Source organism: Phlebotomus papatasi, chromosome 3, assembly GCF_024763615.1.
Source record: "Phlebotomus papatasi isolate M1 chromosome 3, Ppap_2.1, whole genome shotgun sequence".
In the NCBI taxonomy this organism is placed as follows: Eukaryota; Metazoa; Arthropoda; class Insecta; order Diptera; family Psychodidae; genus Phlebotomus; species Phlebotomus papatasi.
This window is the reverse complement of record NC_077224.1, coordinates 4,394,456-4,412,303: the sequence shown is the minus strand read 5'-3', so window position 1 is coordinate 4,412,303 and position 17,848 is coordinate 4,394,456. Positions and strand designations below refer to the sequence as shown.

General features: G+C 32.4%; 1 protein-coding gene across 1 annotated transcript; it reads right to left on the bottom strand.

Moving 5' to 3' along the window:
• Positions 1 to 23: 23 nt before the first annotated feature.
• LOC129806497 (beta-parvin) lies at positions 24 to 15,786 on the bottom strand. The gene is made up of 5 exons (XM_055855139.1): positions 15,649 to 15,786; positions 14,991 to 15,352; positions 14,726 to 14,910; positions 639 to 753; positions 24 to 541 (listed from the first exon to the last, which is right to left on the bottom strand). Exons 1-5 carry the CDS (start codon positions 15,752 to 15,754, stop codon positions 221 to 223), a joined length of 1,089 nt encoding a protein of 362 aa, XP_055711114.1. The 5' UTR covers positions 15,755 to 15,786; the 3' UTR covers positions 24 to 220.
• Between the last annotated feature and the right edge of the window lie 2,062 nt (positions 15,787 to 17,848).

The window sequence follows — 17,848 nt, the reverse complement described above, 5'->3', positions numbered from 1 at the left end:
ACAACAACAAAATAAAATCGCAATTTTTCACACTTTGTCGAAAATTTGTTACCATCGTTAATATATTAGATGTAAAAGCACAAAAAAAAATTACAATTTGTTTTTCTTGCATCGAGAGCAGGCACATTAGAATTGCAACCCGTGTTCGTGGGTTGGACGTTGATTTTTTTTAGTGACTGTTAGAATACTTTTTTTGGCCTCGGGGATGGCATTGATTCTTTTAGGAGATGTTGCGGTACTGAGTGAAGAGATTGTAGAGTACCCTGAGGGTGGACTTGAGGTCCATGTTGACAATATCCTCTGGACGTGCTTTGGGCTTTGGAAGTCCCACATCTTGCATCAGTTCAAAGGCAAAAGCCACATTGTGGACCATCTGGTCGGTGTCCTTTGGAGTCAAGTGAAAATCATAGAGAGGCACAAAGAAACCCCCCAAAACACCCATCAACAGGCACAAATACACCCCATCCTTGAAGTCTGTACTCAGGTCTGACACCTCAAAGTTCAACTTGTTCAGATGCTTGTTCACAAAAGTCACCAGTGACTAAAAAAAAGAATTTACCAAGCAAAAAAAATAACTTCTCAATTTCCCTTCCTTATAACTGAAATTTAACACTCTCTCTCTCTCTCTCTATTCTCACCCTCTTAACTACGGCCAACTTATCGGGAACATGATCAAAAAGAGTGTCGAAGGCGTCCGGTTCGCATCTCATACCAACATCATCATACTGAGCCGTCAACTGTTCCTGATACTTTCTGCAAAATGTGAGAAAGGAACTCACTCAACATTGCATCTTCAACACTTGCCAAAAAATATAAAGACACGACTTTTTTTCTCAAGAGCATAAAAAAAGCTCTACGACATGGTTCCTTCTTATATTGCAATATTATAAAGAAGTTAGTTTAATATTGAATCCATTTAGAAGGAAAATGAAGTACTGTTCAATTAATTGGAAATGAATGGAAGTCACGAAGTAGAAGTGCGAGCTTTTTATTTAAAAACTAAAATACCTTTTTGAATTTTTCATCAATGGATAGTTTCATTATTAAACAATATTTCTTGATTTCTGTTATTAAATTTAGGCCTTGAATCTGCGTAAAATAGTAAAATCAACTAAAAGATATTTTGAATAATCTAAAACAGGCCTGAGCTAAAATAAAAGCCGAGGTGAATTTGGTGGTGCCAATTGGGATTCTTCGAAATGCCGCGAAAATTCACGTAGAGTTAGGTCATTTTCACAAGAAAATCCTTTTAATAATTTATTTGAATACGTTATTTGGGTTAATTGTGAATAATTGTCGATATTACAACAAAAACATTGGGATGAAATTTTGAGCTGGAAGACTCATATTCTTTTGAGCTGTCCCAAAATTCAGGAGAGATTTGAGAAAAACCCTTTTGCACAACACTATTTTGGTTAATAAGGAATGCAAAAGTACATATTACAAGAAAGGACACGACCTGCTAATAAGGATAAAATAGAGAAGAAAATATTTTGTCACATTTCAGTGATTTTTTGCAACCGCAGCGCCGTCAGACGTTTGTCACTTGCTATATTTCTTGGCATTCTCGCAGTTTGGAAAGCTCAGAAAAAGTATTAAGATTAATACTTTCGCTAAATCGGTTCTTTTAGGATCAGGCTACTTTTTAATCCGGGCGGCATTTAAAGTTGAAAACCAATTGTTGACATTTTTCAAATTTGATTATAATTATCTTGGCTATTGCGCCACTGACTGAGATACCCATAGAATTTACTATGAGTATGTAAATTTAATAAGAGTATTTAAATGAACAAAAAAAACCTTGCATTTCAAACAGTTTCACACCATGATTTCTCTTTGATTCTAGTGACATTTCGGTCGCAAATTCTCGAATTTGAGAAAATTTACTCTATTAATCTCACAAAAAAAGCGAGTAAAGTAGAAATCTTGATATTTCGAGTATATTTATCTTCTGTGAAATATTATTTTTATTAGAAAATTTTCTATTAATAACTACGACAGTAGGCTAAATAGGCTCTAGATTTATTTAAGAATTATGTATGAATATAAAAAAATACTTAAAATGTATTAATTCGATTCAAATTAAAAATTACATGGTGGACTAATTTTCCCAATTTGACAAAACTGTTCTTCCATTAAACTTACTCAAGGCATTAAATTTATTTATAATTAAAAAAAAGACATTCCGAAATAAAAAATTTCTTATGAGTAAACAGCATGGACAAATATATCCGAGAAAGGTATAAACGGCTACTTCAAAGATCATCATCATCATCATCATCAACATTTTCAACCGCTTATCCCTATGGGGTCGCGGGACTTTAGAGATGCATTACCGATTAGGAAATTTCAAGATATTTCACAAAAAAAAATCTAAATTGAAGAAAATTGATTGAAAAATAGGCACACTAAAGTGGTTTAACTTTGACCTTAGAAAATTCGTTATCGAAATGTTTTTCGAACATCGGTGTCAAAGGCTGAATATTCGCCTTAATTACCTCTAAAACATATTCAAAAATGAAAAAAATCTACGGACCAAAACATGGTTTTGGATGAGAAGGAAGGGGGCGGTCAGGGAGGAGGAAAAAAGACTGTCCTAGATAATATTAATTATGGCGGGGTCTTCGAAGATTGGAAGTCGATATCTCTTACCATTTGGTTTCTAGCCATGTCACAAGTTGTAAAAACAAATTAATTATAAAACTGCTCTTTGAGTTCGAACAGTAGTATTACATTGAAATATTGAGTGGTGCATTAGGTAAGACTAAGATCTTGGGCGTATGAGATTTCTGACTCAAGTCTCAAAGTTGTGAGTTCGAGTCCCGCCCGGTGCAATGATCTGAATATCTAGAAAAAGTCATTTACACGGTGATATAACGTACTAACTACAATGTACGGCCTCTGCCCAAAAACTCCAGGAGCAAGGAAGAAGCATCGACGATAAAAGTAAGAATTATATTATATTTAGCGATTTTCTAGTCTCGCTTTTTTTATATTTCTGATGTTTCTTCTTTTCTTGAGATTAGCAAGCTCGAAAATGCATTAATTTAAAAGAAAACAAACAGTGAGAGGCTTTAATGATACCAGTAAGGAATTAATTGCAAATCTGATTAAAATTTAATCTTGATTTCTCCAATCGTTTTTGAGAAAGTCAAACGCTATTTTTATTTCAGTGTCACAAAAAGATAAACTGACAAGAACTCTTACAAAAAATGGAAAATAGAGAGAATGTATGTATATTTAGAGAATTTGTTTATTTGCATTTGAGCTCTAAAATGAGGAGATACAGAATAGATCCATATTGATAAGATATCCTTATCGACATAAACGTGTACCCCATTGATACTTCATTATCCTATATAAGACGTTGAAATTTAATGATGCAATTTATAAACAGAAGCATTAAAAATGTTACGTAAATTTTACAGGTTAAATATTTTCAGGGATCAACCTGAATCTATTTGGCTCTCGTATTTATTTTGAATTTATTTCGCTGTTTTTTACTACTCGAATTTCACAGAGGCTTTACTGTATATAATTCCACCCCCCGGATACCGTCGTTATTCCTAATAACGGTTTTTTTTTTTGAAGTCTCGAACGCATTTATTAAGCTAATGGGGTCACATTTGAGCTCTTTGGAAAAGTCTTGGGATTTCCGATAAAATTGAACCGATTCCAATGGGTTCGGAACCGTTAATGTACCGGTTCATAACCGATAACTAATTTTTATCAAAACCTCAATTACAATTACGCCTAAAGGCCTCTACACATTGGGAGCAATTTTTGTCAAAAATTGCATTTTTGACGGAATTTTGACGTTTCTGCCTACAGCACTGCAGCCAATTTCCTTCAAAAAAGCAATTTTTGACGAAAATTGTGCTAAATGTGTAGACACCTTAAGGTCTTTTAGGTTACGTTTTAAGTGGTTTATAAATCCTTTCGAATCGGTTGTAAACCGATAACTAATTTTTGTCCGAAAGTCAATTCTATTACTGTCGTTGCGAGTGACTTCACAATCTGCTGTCCGTAAGACTTTCTTAAATTCTAGCACTTATTGATGATCTTTGCCGATCCGATCTACCTTGTCAAAGTATATAGGGATATATCAAGTACCAAGAAACGTACAATGATCCTCAAAAAGATACTTGTGGTTTCAGTAATAGTTAATAAAATACAAATAATAGTATTTTGACGATTTTGCCAAAAAAACGGTTCTGTAAAAAAGTTATATGAAGGTCTAATTCCAAAAGCTGTTCCAGAGTAGTAAATGATCTAAATCTATTCTAAATTCATCTGGCTAGAATAATCCATTTCGATTTTGTTTTTTTTTGATAAAATACTTTGTAAACCAATATTAGCAAAGTGCTTGAATAAAAATCATCCAGTTGTATAGGGTCTTAAGATAAAATTCCCGAGACCTACAATATGGCTTGGTCGTCATTTTGGTTTGACATTTCTGTCCGCCATTTTGAATAACTGTCAAATAACCCAAATAACTGTCAAAATTCGGTAGATTGAGCTGAGATTTCAGGAATGAAATTTTACTAATTAGTGAAATTTTAGAATTATAAAATTGAGAAGTAAATTAGAAATTAGAACTATGATAATTGCTATCGACTGTACAATTTGGGATATCAATTTTGATTTTATATCGATCCTCCACAAAAATTCATCTATAATTAAAGACGTCTTTTTCAATTTTTTTTGTGCTCATTTGTTTGCTTTTTCTTTGTTAATAAAAAATCCCAAGGGTTTTGTTCATAAATAAGATGACAAAAATAACTAAAACAATGTTAAATGTAAATAAGTGTTTTGAAATGTGTTTTCTTGTTAAATACATTTGACAGCAAATTTTCTCTATTGGCCCTCTTGTTGCGGAGAATTTTCAATTTGTGGCAACTATTCAAGTAAAAAATTATAATATACTAATAGGAATGTTTACTTCATTTTAAAAATTTAACACATAAGCAAAAAATCTGAGCTACAAAGGATACAAATGTAAAAAAAAAACAAGCAAGAGCATTGCTCTCTTACCAACTTTTATATTTTTCAAACAAAGAAATGCATAAAATGGATACAAATCTTTGCAAGAGAATAAAGAAAATATCATAAAATTCAACAAATTTTCTCAGATCTTCAAACATTTCACGAAGGTATTGTAGTCTTTGTATGAATAAAATGTTTAATTTCTTTTATTTCTTAAATAAAACAAATATTATCTTAATTTATCCTCAAAGAAAACAAGTAAAGGGGTGATGATCTTGGCAAGATAAATTGAAAATAAAGAAATTCAGTTAAAAAACAGAACTGTAAATTATCAACCGTAATGCACGTGATGCAAATTACATCATATTTATTTTTCTAAAGCAATATCAACAAAACATTAAGATAATAGTTGCATATAAAATGTCTGTCTTTGGACTTTACAGATTAATTACTGAGGATCTTGATTTCAACTTTTAGCTCGCAAAATTAATGGGATTCTCTGTTTTACAGATCTCTACATTCATTAGACAATTACTATACGAAGTAATAATTTTATTAAGTGCTTTGAAATACTTTGAAAAATGAAAGAAAATTATTCTTATGTGGCCCCCGTATATGACGCAATCATCGTCACAAAGTTTACTCTATCAGAGGATTTTTTTATATCAACACTGAGTTATCATTAATTACCCGATAATAGTTACAGATTTGATCATCATAAACTGATCCAATGACACATCAAAATAAGCATTATCACTACGCACAACATTTGAAGGTCAACATAAAAGTGTGTGTTTCTCATTCAAAATTTCAATGACAAACATAATATTTTATGCTAATAAATTAAAGAGCTTCGTTTTAAATATTTATTCATTCTTTTCTTAAGTTAGAGTTGAAATGAAGTCAGTCTCATTATCTCTAAAAATTAAAAACTGTTTAATAAATTTTAATATAATTATTTTGTTTTGAAAATATAAAATTCCGGACAGCGCGGAATTCCGGACAAAGTAAATTAGAATTCGGCTAATTCTCTTAAAACTTGATAAAAAAAAACAATTAAACAATTTTTAAAACACTAAATAAAACACTTAAAATACTAAATTGTCAAAGTCTGATTCGCGCTTCTAAATTAGTTTGTACAGAATTTTAAATAATACCCTACTCTTTCAAACGGTTTCTCAAAGTCCTTAGAGTTTATTTCCTAGTAAATTTCAATAAGGTAAAATAAGCTAATTCAAAACTTGCTCCAAATGGAAATTTTTTGCTAATCCAAATGGAAACATCATTGTTTTCATGATAAATACAGTACTAAATTGCTATATTTATATATTTTCTATACCACAATTTTATTATTTAGTTAATTTTGCTCCAAATAAAGAGAAAATCCATTTATATTTACAAATTTTAATTTGTTAATTTCTCAGAAAAATTAAAAGTGTACCTTTTCACAATTGAATTTTTAATAGATCGACCATGTTTTCCAATGAAAAACACAATAAAATTACTGTTGTTTATTCGTTTTGTTTAAAATTTATGTCATATTTCTGGCTAATTTTAGTTAAATTAAGTGTTAATCTTTATTGTTAACGGTACGTGAAGTTTTCAATTGAAATAATTACCTTTTTTGTGAACAAAAAGGATTTTTTTGAAATGTCTGCAAACGCTTCAATAGGAAACCCCGGAATAAGATTTTTTGGAGAGATTTTTTTATTGTTTTAGATGGAAAAGGAGAAAAGACCAGGAATAAGAACAAATCCTGCACTCAAGAGGAACTCAACAAGGTTTTGGAAGCCTTTCGTCGCGGTTTCACTTACACTCTTTGTCTCCAATTAGAAACTTTCCTTGTCTCCATTTGCATTAATTTATTTTCAATAGAAGCATTTTACACTCGCGTATTTTTCTTGTATTTAAGAAGTTTTCAAATTATATCTAAAGAATTTTCACTAAACAGTAACATTCTAGAAGAATCAAGCAAATTTATGTAATTCTCTTCAGAAAAAATATGAACTTAATGTGCTGAATCTTCTGTCAAAGTTAAAGCGTCTGGAAATGGTTTTGAATTAGGACATTTACCCTAAAATTAAATTTGTTTGAAAATTCTTTGGTTTTGTTTCAAGCTAATCTATTTATTTATTTACTTAATATTTATCATTTTGATTTCAATTAGTTTTCGCTCAATAAAGTGAAAAGCGGTCAGTGAAAAGTGAAACACGATCCGCAAAAAAATGAAAAGTAAATCAGAAAAAGATAAAACATGATCAGTAAAAAGTAAAAGGTGATCAGTAAAAAATAAAAAGTGGTCAGTAAAAAAATAAAAATGAGCAATAGAAATATTCGAGTTGATCAGTGAAATATTAAAAAATGATCAGCAAAAATTTTGCTGCTAATTTTTAATGTTTTACTGCTTATTTCTTGGTGATCAACTCGAATATTTCTACTGCTTATTTTTAATTTTTTACTGATCAACTGGAATATTTCTATAGATCGATTTGAAATCTTTACTGATCAAATTTCACTTTTTACTGACAAAACTGAATATTTTTATTAATCATTTCCAATTATTTGCTGATCAAATTCGATTTTTTACTGACTACTTTTAACTTTTTACTGCTCATTTATTTTTTCCCATTTTATTATGTACTTTTAAACTTTTTAATCTACAAGATGACGTGGTCGTAATCTTGATTTGATATTTCTGTCCGCCATCTTGAAAGTGACAAAACATAAAACTCGTCCGATTGAACTGAAATTTTAGTATGTTTTAGTTGATGGCAAGACCTTTTCAAAACCTATCTCTGTTCCGATCTACGTTAAACAATTACCTAAATACAAAGGTTCAAAGTTTCAAATTTTGTATTAATCATATTTCCACTGCCTTTAGTCTTGAATATTTAGGACTTAAGCAAAGAATATCTCAAAAAGCATTAAAATATATTTATTTACTCTTGTCTAAACACAAAAAAAAACAAAATGCGAGATATTCTGAACGTTTATAATATTCAGCTGAATACTCAATTTCCATTTGAACCCCAGGCAATTAGAAGTTCATCATGAAAGCTTCCAGATTTTCAGACAGAAATTTCCAAGACCTTTCTATCAAGGCTAAACTTGGTCAAATCGGCTGAGAAATACGCATTCTAGAGCCTTTTTAGCCTTTGACCGTAAAAACTGATTATTCAATCTTCGAAATCATTCAACGGAATTTTCGGATATGAACGAAATGTCTGACTAAATAATTTTTAAAAGGCTTTTCCTTATGATTTCGACAAAGAGCTTTACGAATTATACGGTATAGTTCCGAGTTCGTAAATCTGAAGTTTTATCAAACCATGAACTAAATAAACCTTTCATTGACAATAATGTTTCAAATAATTATACCTATTTTGCCAATTTTATTTTGAAAAATGTCTGAAAAAAAAACATGAATAATAAAATTCAATAATAGTATTATATTCTCAATTCTCGTTTTGTCATTAATGCTGAAGCATTTGAAGTGCTGCAATGATGATATATACATTGACCAACTGTATGTTCGTATTTACCTAATCTAAAAAGCAATTACCCTGCTATTCATTTCAGTTTGTTGTTCATTTGAGGTAGGTTTTAGTGAACCAAATAATCAACAACAATTAGCTATTTCATTTGCATCAATAGAAGAATTGGTGAAAAAAAGGAACAATCATTTTATGAGTTTTGAGATTACAAAAAAAAATGTGTATACCATATGTTAAGAGTTAATCACGAAATCATACTCAAAACCCATTAAAACCAAATAACTATTTAGATTATTGATCAGATAAATACACATTTAATTTCTACATCTGGCCATTTGCGATATAAAACCATCGATATCTGATTAATGAGGAAATTACATTTTGCACTTTGGAACTAATCAATGCAATTAATGCCGAGAACTCCATTCGTAAATATATTATAAATACGAGAACTTTTCATGTTATACACAAATAATAAATTTTTGTAATAAAATTTATGTAAAAAGTGCGACAATTTTAAAACTTTACCCGTAATTTTCTTAGAACTTTTAAGAACTTATACTAGGATTATTCCATATTAATATAGGATTCTTTCATAAAATTACAAAAAAAGTATTTCTTAGTTCAAAGAAGGCAAAATTTTATGTAATATAAATTAGAAAACCTTAGGGGGAAGTGGGGCACCTTTGAAATTGGAATTTTTCATCTATTTTTAAATTAAAATGAGCCTTATCGTGATATAATTTAGCTGCACAAACAGATTGAGAAGCTAAATGACATTTTGATATGGCACAGTTCCACTTAAACACAGGAGAAAAATCCCATTTCCTAAGGTGCCCCACTGTCCCCTATTAGGTGAAATTCTTAACAATATCTCACTTACTATAATCCTACCAAAATTTCCTACCAAAAAAGTGGCTACCCAATAGCAAAATTCCGCGGAAATTCCAGTGGAAAACTAACGTCAAAATTGCAAAAATCCACGGAATTTGACGCAAAAATTCCACTAAGTTTTCCATGGGATTTGGAGCCGGAAATTCCATTGGAATCATAGTTCTCCATAGAATTTCAAGTACTATACACTGGAATTACAGCGTTAAATTCCGCGGAACATTTATATGGAAAATCAAACGTGAATCGTCTGCGGAATAAGCTGGAGAAATCGTATGGAAAATTCCAATATCTTTTCATAGGGTTTTCCATGTTTTTTTCCACTATTTCCTCATAGCAAACGGGCGCGGAAATTCCATTGGAAATTTAGCGTCAAATTTCGCTCATTCTCATGGAATTTTATGCTAAATTTCCGAAAAGTCTCCCATGGCATCTTTCCTAGAAGAATGCCTGGAAATTGTGCATTTCATGGGAAATTCGAACAACATCCAATGGAAATCAAGCGCCATTTTCTAGAAGTTCATGGAAGATTTGTATGGGAAAGCTAATGTGAAACTTAAAGAAGTTGTTAAACTGACGTGATGATAATATGAAGGCAGGACACGAGTGTTCCTTACGGAAGCGTCAGTAGAGGATGATTTTCAACTCAGAGAAAAAATCTTCTCAGTTTCCCATAGCTTTCGGCGTACTGCACGCCTTCCTCACTGATCACTGAATACAATTTAGATCTCTGAATTACGTTATTCAAATATAATAAAAGAACACCAAAAGAACACCCCCTATTCATTTTGGTATTCTTTTTCCATATTTTAATAACGTAATTCAGAATCTAAATTGTATACAGCGATGACTGAGAAAGGCGTGCAGTACGCCGAAAGCTATGGGAAAATGAATAGATTTTTTCTCTGAGTTGAAAATCATCCTCCACTGACGTTTCTGGAAGGTCCCCTGGAAGATTCCATGGAAAATTCCACAAGTTTTCCTATGGATTTTCCATGGATTTTACTGCAATACGCCCCCTTTATTGTAGGAAAATTCCTGCTTATTTTCTGGGGAAAACCCAAGGAATAATTCCATGGAAAATTCCACTATACTTCGTACAGTTTTCAAAGAAAATTCCACACTTTGCTTTTTCGTTTTACCGCTAAAATATCGCTCCTTGGAAATTACAAGGGGTCGTCTCACTTTTTCGTGATTTTGAGATTCTTAGAAAGACATTTTAATAAATTTTCAGATGATATGTCATTAAATTATTAGAAAAGTTTTTCAAAATTTTAATCTTTTTGATTACTTGCATAATTTTGTATGAAGTAAAGGGGCACAAAATATATTCATCGTTCAAAAATTTGTGAAACAGGGGACTAACTCAAGTAAGTTGATCCCTTGTCATTCTAATTTCGGCAAAATTTGCACATCATTTAGAACGACAAGGAGCTAACTCATTAAAAAACATATTTTGAAAGGTAAAAATATAAAAGTTTCGATGTTTATATTAGTGCTCATACAAAAGGAAAAGAAATAAATTGTTTTTGTTCAGTCATTTAATTGAGATACTTATTTACACAAAGTTGAATCTTTCATGCTGTCTCCTGAAAAATGGCTCAGATTGAGTTGGCCCCTTGTAATTTCCAAAGAGCGATATGTTTGTGGCGCTACAAAATAGATGGATTTATTTTGCTCGCAAATTTTATACAAAGATCTTAGTGATTTCTGTGTTACTTATAATATTTATTAATTGAAGTGAAGTGATAACATTAAACACAATACGGACTTAAAATATACGTGTTTTTATTTCATGGAATGTATCTTTTTAGGAAAATTATTTTTTGTACGATAGGTTTTTCTTATCTAAAGTGTAAATTAGTTATCACTGATTTAAAAACATATCACAATCCTCGAGAAATTTACTGTTTCTTTAATATTACACGTGACAGCTTCATTTGTTCTCCATTTTCTTTGGTGGAAAAATCCACATTAAATCCACGTAAGTAAATTTCCTGGGAAATATTCCACACAAATATCCACTGTAAATCCATGGGAATTTCCTTGGAAATATACCATGGAGAATTTCTGTAGAATTTACCAAGGAAAAATACTGGAAAATTCTGAAGAATTTTGCTCTTGTGATTCCTTATTCCACTTTCTTTTCCTATGGGGTTTTCTCGAAAGTCTAGCAAATAAAATGGTGTTGTGATATCATGGATAATTTGTTTCCCAACCTTCCACAAATATTTTTTAGTGATAGATGTATTCCACAGAAAAAAATCCTGTATAATTCCATGGGATTTTCCTTGGAATCTATTATGGAAAATTCGTAAGGAATATTTCACGGAAAAATACTGGAAAATTCAGAGGAATTTTTCGCTTCTTATTCCTACTCCGCTTTCTTTTGCTATGGAGCAAACCTGTGCTCGTTAAAAGTCGTGTAATATTGGAAATTTTGTGTTGATAATTCTAATGGAAATTGCAGATAGCTGTCCTGGTAACACTAATCCCGTTCGTTCTCGGTGCCATAATAAATATATTTGCGCCAAAAAGATATAATAGAAAGAAAAACTCACATAAAAATAAATTGTCTTCTTGATATCTGTGTCAGAAGACGGGTAACTCTTCACTACACACCCTTTTACTTGAATCTTGCGGAAATATGAAGAAATTTAAAGAAAATATCATTTCAAATGACAAGCTTCCTAAATCGCGCGCAATTCAACTGTGAGAGAGAGATAGAGACACAAATAACTCACTTGGCAAACGTCTGGCAGCACTGCGGTTGCAAAAAATCTCTGAAATGCGACAAAATATTTTGTTCTCTATTTTATCCTTATTAGCAGGTCGTGTCCCTTCTTGTAAAATGTACTTTTACATTCCTTATTAACCAAAATAGTGTTGTGCAAAAGGATTTTGCTCAAACCAATCCTGAATTTTGGGACAGCTCAAAAGAATATGAGTCTTCCAGATCAAAATTTCATCCCAATGTTTTTGTTGTAATATCGAAGAGTAATTGAAATAGCACTGACGTAAGACGTATCTTGAGAATCAAGGAGATAAACTCCCTCCAGGTGCGTCAGAGGTGGTTATCCTTTCAGGACAGGAAAACAGAGATATATTTGCCAAAGCTTTCAGTGGTGAAAATCGTGAAATGTCTCTGAAATTTGTCTCTCTTAATTTATTGCCCTACTCCTAATGAGGATGCATCGGGGTAACTTGGTATTTTGCTGATGCAACACTTCTCTGGACATCGGATTGGGGCCAACTCAATCCGATGAGGATTTTGCCTCAATCCAATGTCCAGAGAAGTGTTTCACCAGTGTTTTGAATACCCCCTTTTTTGTTTTCTCAATAGCTCAGCCCCTATGGCATCGATTGGGCTCAAATTTTAGTATGTTATATCTGGGCTGTAGGACTTTTGATCAATACCAAACTTAATGTCCCCCGACCCCCCTGACCCGAGCAATAAGGGTCCAAAAAACAATTCCTAAAATGGCCATAACTCCGGTTCTAATTATCAGAATTTAAAAAGTGAGGGCGTTTTGGAAAGCTCTCGTGAAATGCCACTTCCCCTTCTAACATCGCAAGTTCATAAAACCACCGCTAGGGACGCTATTATTAAAAAAGATTTTTCAATTTTCTAAGTTAAATAACTCAAAAATTCCTTTGGGCATCGGGCTAAATTTTTAGTATGTTGTAGCCGCTGATTATACCTATCAAACAAAAAAATACTTAAGTCGATCCATAACCCCTGACCCGAGCTATAAGGGGTCAAAGTTCGAATATTGACCGGCCTCTATCTCCGGTTTTAATTAACATTTTGAGCTAAATTTTGGGTTTTTGGTTTCGTCTCGATGAGCACTTTCAGATGACGGTTCAAGGATCGTTAAAATGCCCCTCATTGCCCCCTCCGATCCCTTCGCCATCCCCTCCAAAACCATGTTTTTTGCGATTGCTCGAAATCTCGTCGTGAGATTTCTTTTTCCATTTTTTGGATATGTTTTAGAAATTACCCAGGCGGACATTTCGCCCAATACCGTTAAATCATTCCTAATAAGGGTTTTTCAAGGTCAAATGTTAAAAAAGGCTCTCATCAGTGCATTTATCGGGAGAATATTGTTATGTTTGGGCTCGTTGGAAAAGTCTTGGAATTTCCTATAAAACTGAACCGGTTTCAATCCGTTGTGGTCGTCGTCAAATCGAGTGGACTCTATTTTTTTTTATAATTTCTCTTTATTTGTCGTCTCTTACAGCCGGCGGGACACGGCCAATTCCCTAGTTGATCTAGTAGAGCTAATAAGTTAAATTGATTAAAAGTCGTCCTAATTACTAAATAAAATCGTCTTTGTCTTTACCTAAAAAGACTTCAATCTTGTTCTGGATATCACCTAATATCTATTAAATCCGACTGTCTCTATTTAATCAACCTATCGCAAAGAAAAGAAGTATCATCTTAGATTCAATAGATAATATGACTTTACACCATTTTCACGACTTACTCGAGAAAATTACCAAATTTCTATAGTCGTCGTCGTCACGCGTGTCTCGCTATTAAAGTCACAAAACGAAAAGACAAAATGACCGAAGGGGCCAAATTACAATGCCGCCAGAAAATATATTAATTCATAAAATTTCCGTCAGATGGCGTTCTGTCCACAACACAATCGGTTCTGAACCGGTTCATAGTCGATAACGCCGCTTTATCTGAAAATCAATTCTTTTGAACAATTTTGGAGGATCTTTTGAGTGATTTAGGAATCGGTTTAAATCGGTTGAGAACCGGTAAACGGTAAATGATGCAAAAGTACTTTTAAAGGATGGCATCTAAGTCACGAGTTCGAGCATTTCGCAAAGCCCGGGACGCTTTCCCACCTCTTTTTTTTCCATAAAAACATTTTGAAGCCACTCAGATGCCAATTTGACCGTTTCTAATGATTTTTAAATGGGAAATCTTGCAAAATTGCATTTGAATAAACATGGAGTAATTTTTTTTTTAAATTTATATACTGTGTTTTTCTTGATATTTACAGTTTTGCAGATCTAGAACCGAAACGGTTTGAGATATCGACTTCTGGTTTTTGGCGACCCACCCTCCTTTTTCAACACGATTTTTTTTATTATTTCGAAAATGGTTCCAGTATCTCAAGTCATTCCTTATCGTGATTTATATCAATGTGAAATATTTATGTCCTTTAAAATTGTTAAACCAAAAAACAAAAAAAAAAATTGAAAAATAATTAAGAAAAATTAGTTTTTGTTCCTTATTTGACCTTCTCGTTCTAAAAGGGTTTTTCCCAAGGGTATTCTTAAATTGTAGGATAATTCTCCAAGAAGGAGGAATAAATTGTAAAATATTGAGTACTCACTGTGCGCTAAGCTGAGTCCCATTCTTCTGAACAATCACCACAGTCACGTAAACGTTGTCCGGAAGACGAACTGGAGCCCTAAAGTGACGCACAAGGGCCACCAGAAGATGCAGAATGGCCACGAGATTCTTCGAATGGACACTCTCAACTGTCCATTTGGGCGTTTTGTGATGGAATCCCAGAGTCTGCAGAAACAAAAGACACCATGAGCATCAACACAGAAAATCCTCAAAATGCCCTGAAGGAAAAAAAAGAGGGAACTTACATGATTGACTGCCTGGAGGACAATTTTGAGCTTCTGCCTCTGTCCTTCTTCCGACTGAGTCACTTCCTGGACATCCAATTTGCGATGTGTCAACTTCTCCCAGAGCTTCTGCAGCACTTGCCCATCGTAGAGATCCTCCTCGATATTCTTCACGATTATTCGTTGTTCAGCCAATTCGTCGTTGATCCAATTGATGAGGACTTCCAGTAACTTCTTCACAGAAGGATCATTCAAGGATTGAGGCTGAATCATGGCCCTCTGCTCATTGTCACTCAAATTGTAGTCTTCAGCTGGGATGATAGGGGCATTTGGGTTTCCAGGAGAGTCAATTGCATGCTTGCCTTCCTCCTGAACCTCTTGAACTGCACGGAAATAAAAGAAAAATACCATCAGATGAGTAATCTCGCGTAGGCGGGGCTCACAGAAGGCTCTTCTAATGCCTTTCTCCCCCACAAATTTCACTCAATCTCCTCGCAAATGCCCCCCTTGACTCCCAATAGAGCAAAATTCTTGTGCAAAACAAACAATATTAGCATAAAAAGGATAAAAACTCATTTAGTAAACATCATTGACTATATATGGAAGTGAAATTTCAACATGAAAAATACCCTGATTTTCTAAAATGAATGGCAAATTTAGCAATGCAGATGTTTCGTACCTTCCTTGATCCTCTTTTTCCTGCCCAGAGTACCAATTTTATCCCAAATACTCTCGTCTTTATCGGGAGTTTTTGGGGATCGAGGAGATTTAGGGCGAGCAGCCATTTTTTTATTTACTTCACTGACAGACCCTCTGGTGGCTGGGATTGCAAACTAAAGGTGGAGAAAGGCGAAGCGGCGAGCGCGGCGAACAATTTTTTGAAAATTAAATGGCCGTTATAATAGAGTTGAATTTTCTTGATAAGATTCATCAGCTTTTATTTCTTGGAATCAAGATGTTAATCATCTTTCCACGAGGTTTTCTTTTCATTGAAGAAATTCAGCTATTACACATAACACTGAATATTTTTAATAATATTTCAAAATGTACAATAAAATGAAAAAAAAATAATTGCAAAATTATTAATTGACTTAGAACTAGAATAGAACCTAGAAAAATGCAGAATATAGTTTTGTAAAGAGATTAGGAAATGCAGTTTAATTTAAATATAATTTATTATCAAGACAGTGAAATACAAACATTGCAATACATTATTTCATCGATAAGCAAAAAAACGATTTTTTCATGGTAAATTTTAAAAATACAATAGACTCTCTCTCTCAATCGGGCATATGGGGCAAAATGACTCCAAATTATCGATACACTGAGAGAAATCCGAAAGAGTTAAAATAACATTCTGGAAATGTTTATTTTACCCTGCAGTATTGATCCAAAATCGGTGTAAATATTACCCTTTTTAGGTGTATTATGGGTTAAAGTTACCCTCTTTTCATGTTGATTTTACCCTTAAAAAAGTTTAAAATTAACACTAAAAAATGTTGATATATTTTTACACCCAAAAAGTGTTAAAGTTCTAAAGAAAAAAAGTTAATCGCACCCTCTTTTTTTCTCAGTGTAAGTTTGGACGTTAAAATCATTATAAATTCCACAAAAAGCGCTCAATTATAAAGAATCCCGATAAAATAAGAGGAACTAGGGAAAATTAAGCTTAATTCAAAACCTGCTTCAAATGGAAATTTTTCGCTACTCCAAATGGAAACGTCATTGTTTTCATGATAAATACAGTACTGAATTTTTTATATTTATATATTTTCTATACCTCAGTTTCATTATTTAGTTAATTTTGCTCCAAATAAAGCGAAAATCCATTTATATTTACAAATTTTAATTTGTTAATTTCTTAGAAAAATTAAAAGTATACCTTTTCACCATCGATTTTTTCATCGATCGACTAAGTTTTTCAATGAAAAACACAATAAAGTGACTTGTTTATTCGTTTTGTTTAATATTTATGTCATATTTCTGGCTAATTTTAGTTAAATTAAGTGCTAATCTTTATTGTTAACGGTACGTGAAGTTTTCAAATGAAATAATTACCTATTTCGTGAACAAAAAGGGTTTTTCTGAAGTGTCTGCAAATGCTTCAATAGGAAACCCCGGAAATATGATTTTTTTTAGAGGGATTTTCTTATTGTTTTATATGGGAAAGGAGACAAGATCAGGTATAAGAACAAATTCTGCACTCAGAAGCAATTCAACAAGGCTTTGGAAGCCTTTCGTCGCGGTTTCACTACACTGTTTGTCTCCAATTAGAAACTTTTCCTTGTCTCCATTTGGATTTATATGTTTCCAATAGAAGCATTTTACACTCGCGTATTTTTCTTGTCTTTAAGAAGTTTTCAAATTAATATCTAAAGAATTTCCTCTCAACAATAACATTCTAGAAGAGAGAATGAGCAAATTTATGTAATTCTCTTCAGAAAAAATATGAACTTAATGTGTTGATTCTTCTGTCAAAGTTAAAGCGTCTGGAAATGGTTTTGAATTAGGACATTTACCCTAATGCCCAATTTTTAATACTTAGATTTTTGTAAAGCATAAATATTAAAATAAACAAAAAATACTTCCCTAATAGAATTTTTTCTAACATTTTTAATTTAATCATGTTAATTTATTCATGTTAATTTAAAAAAAAATCATGTTTAATTTTTAATCCTACATTTCGATCGCTCAGAATAAGAAAGGAATAACTCGCAGGAGGCAAATTTTACAGGAGAGCGATTTGAAGCTGAGATTTTACATGCTGAGTATAGGATTTTTGAGATTGAAAATATCTATATTTTTGAAAATAATTATCACTCGAGTATAATATTCACAAGAAAGGTACCTATCCAAAAAGCGAATAAAACAATTTTTGT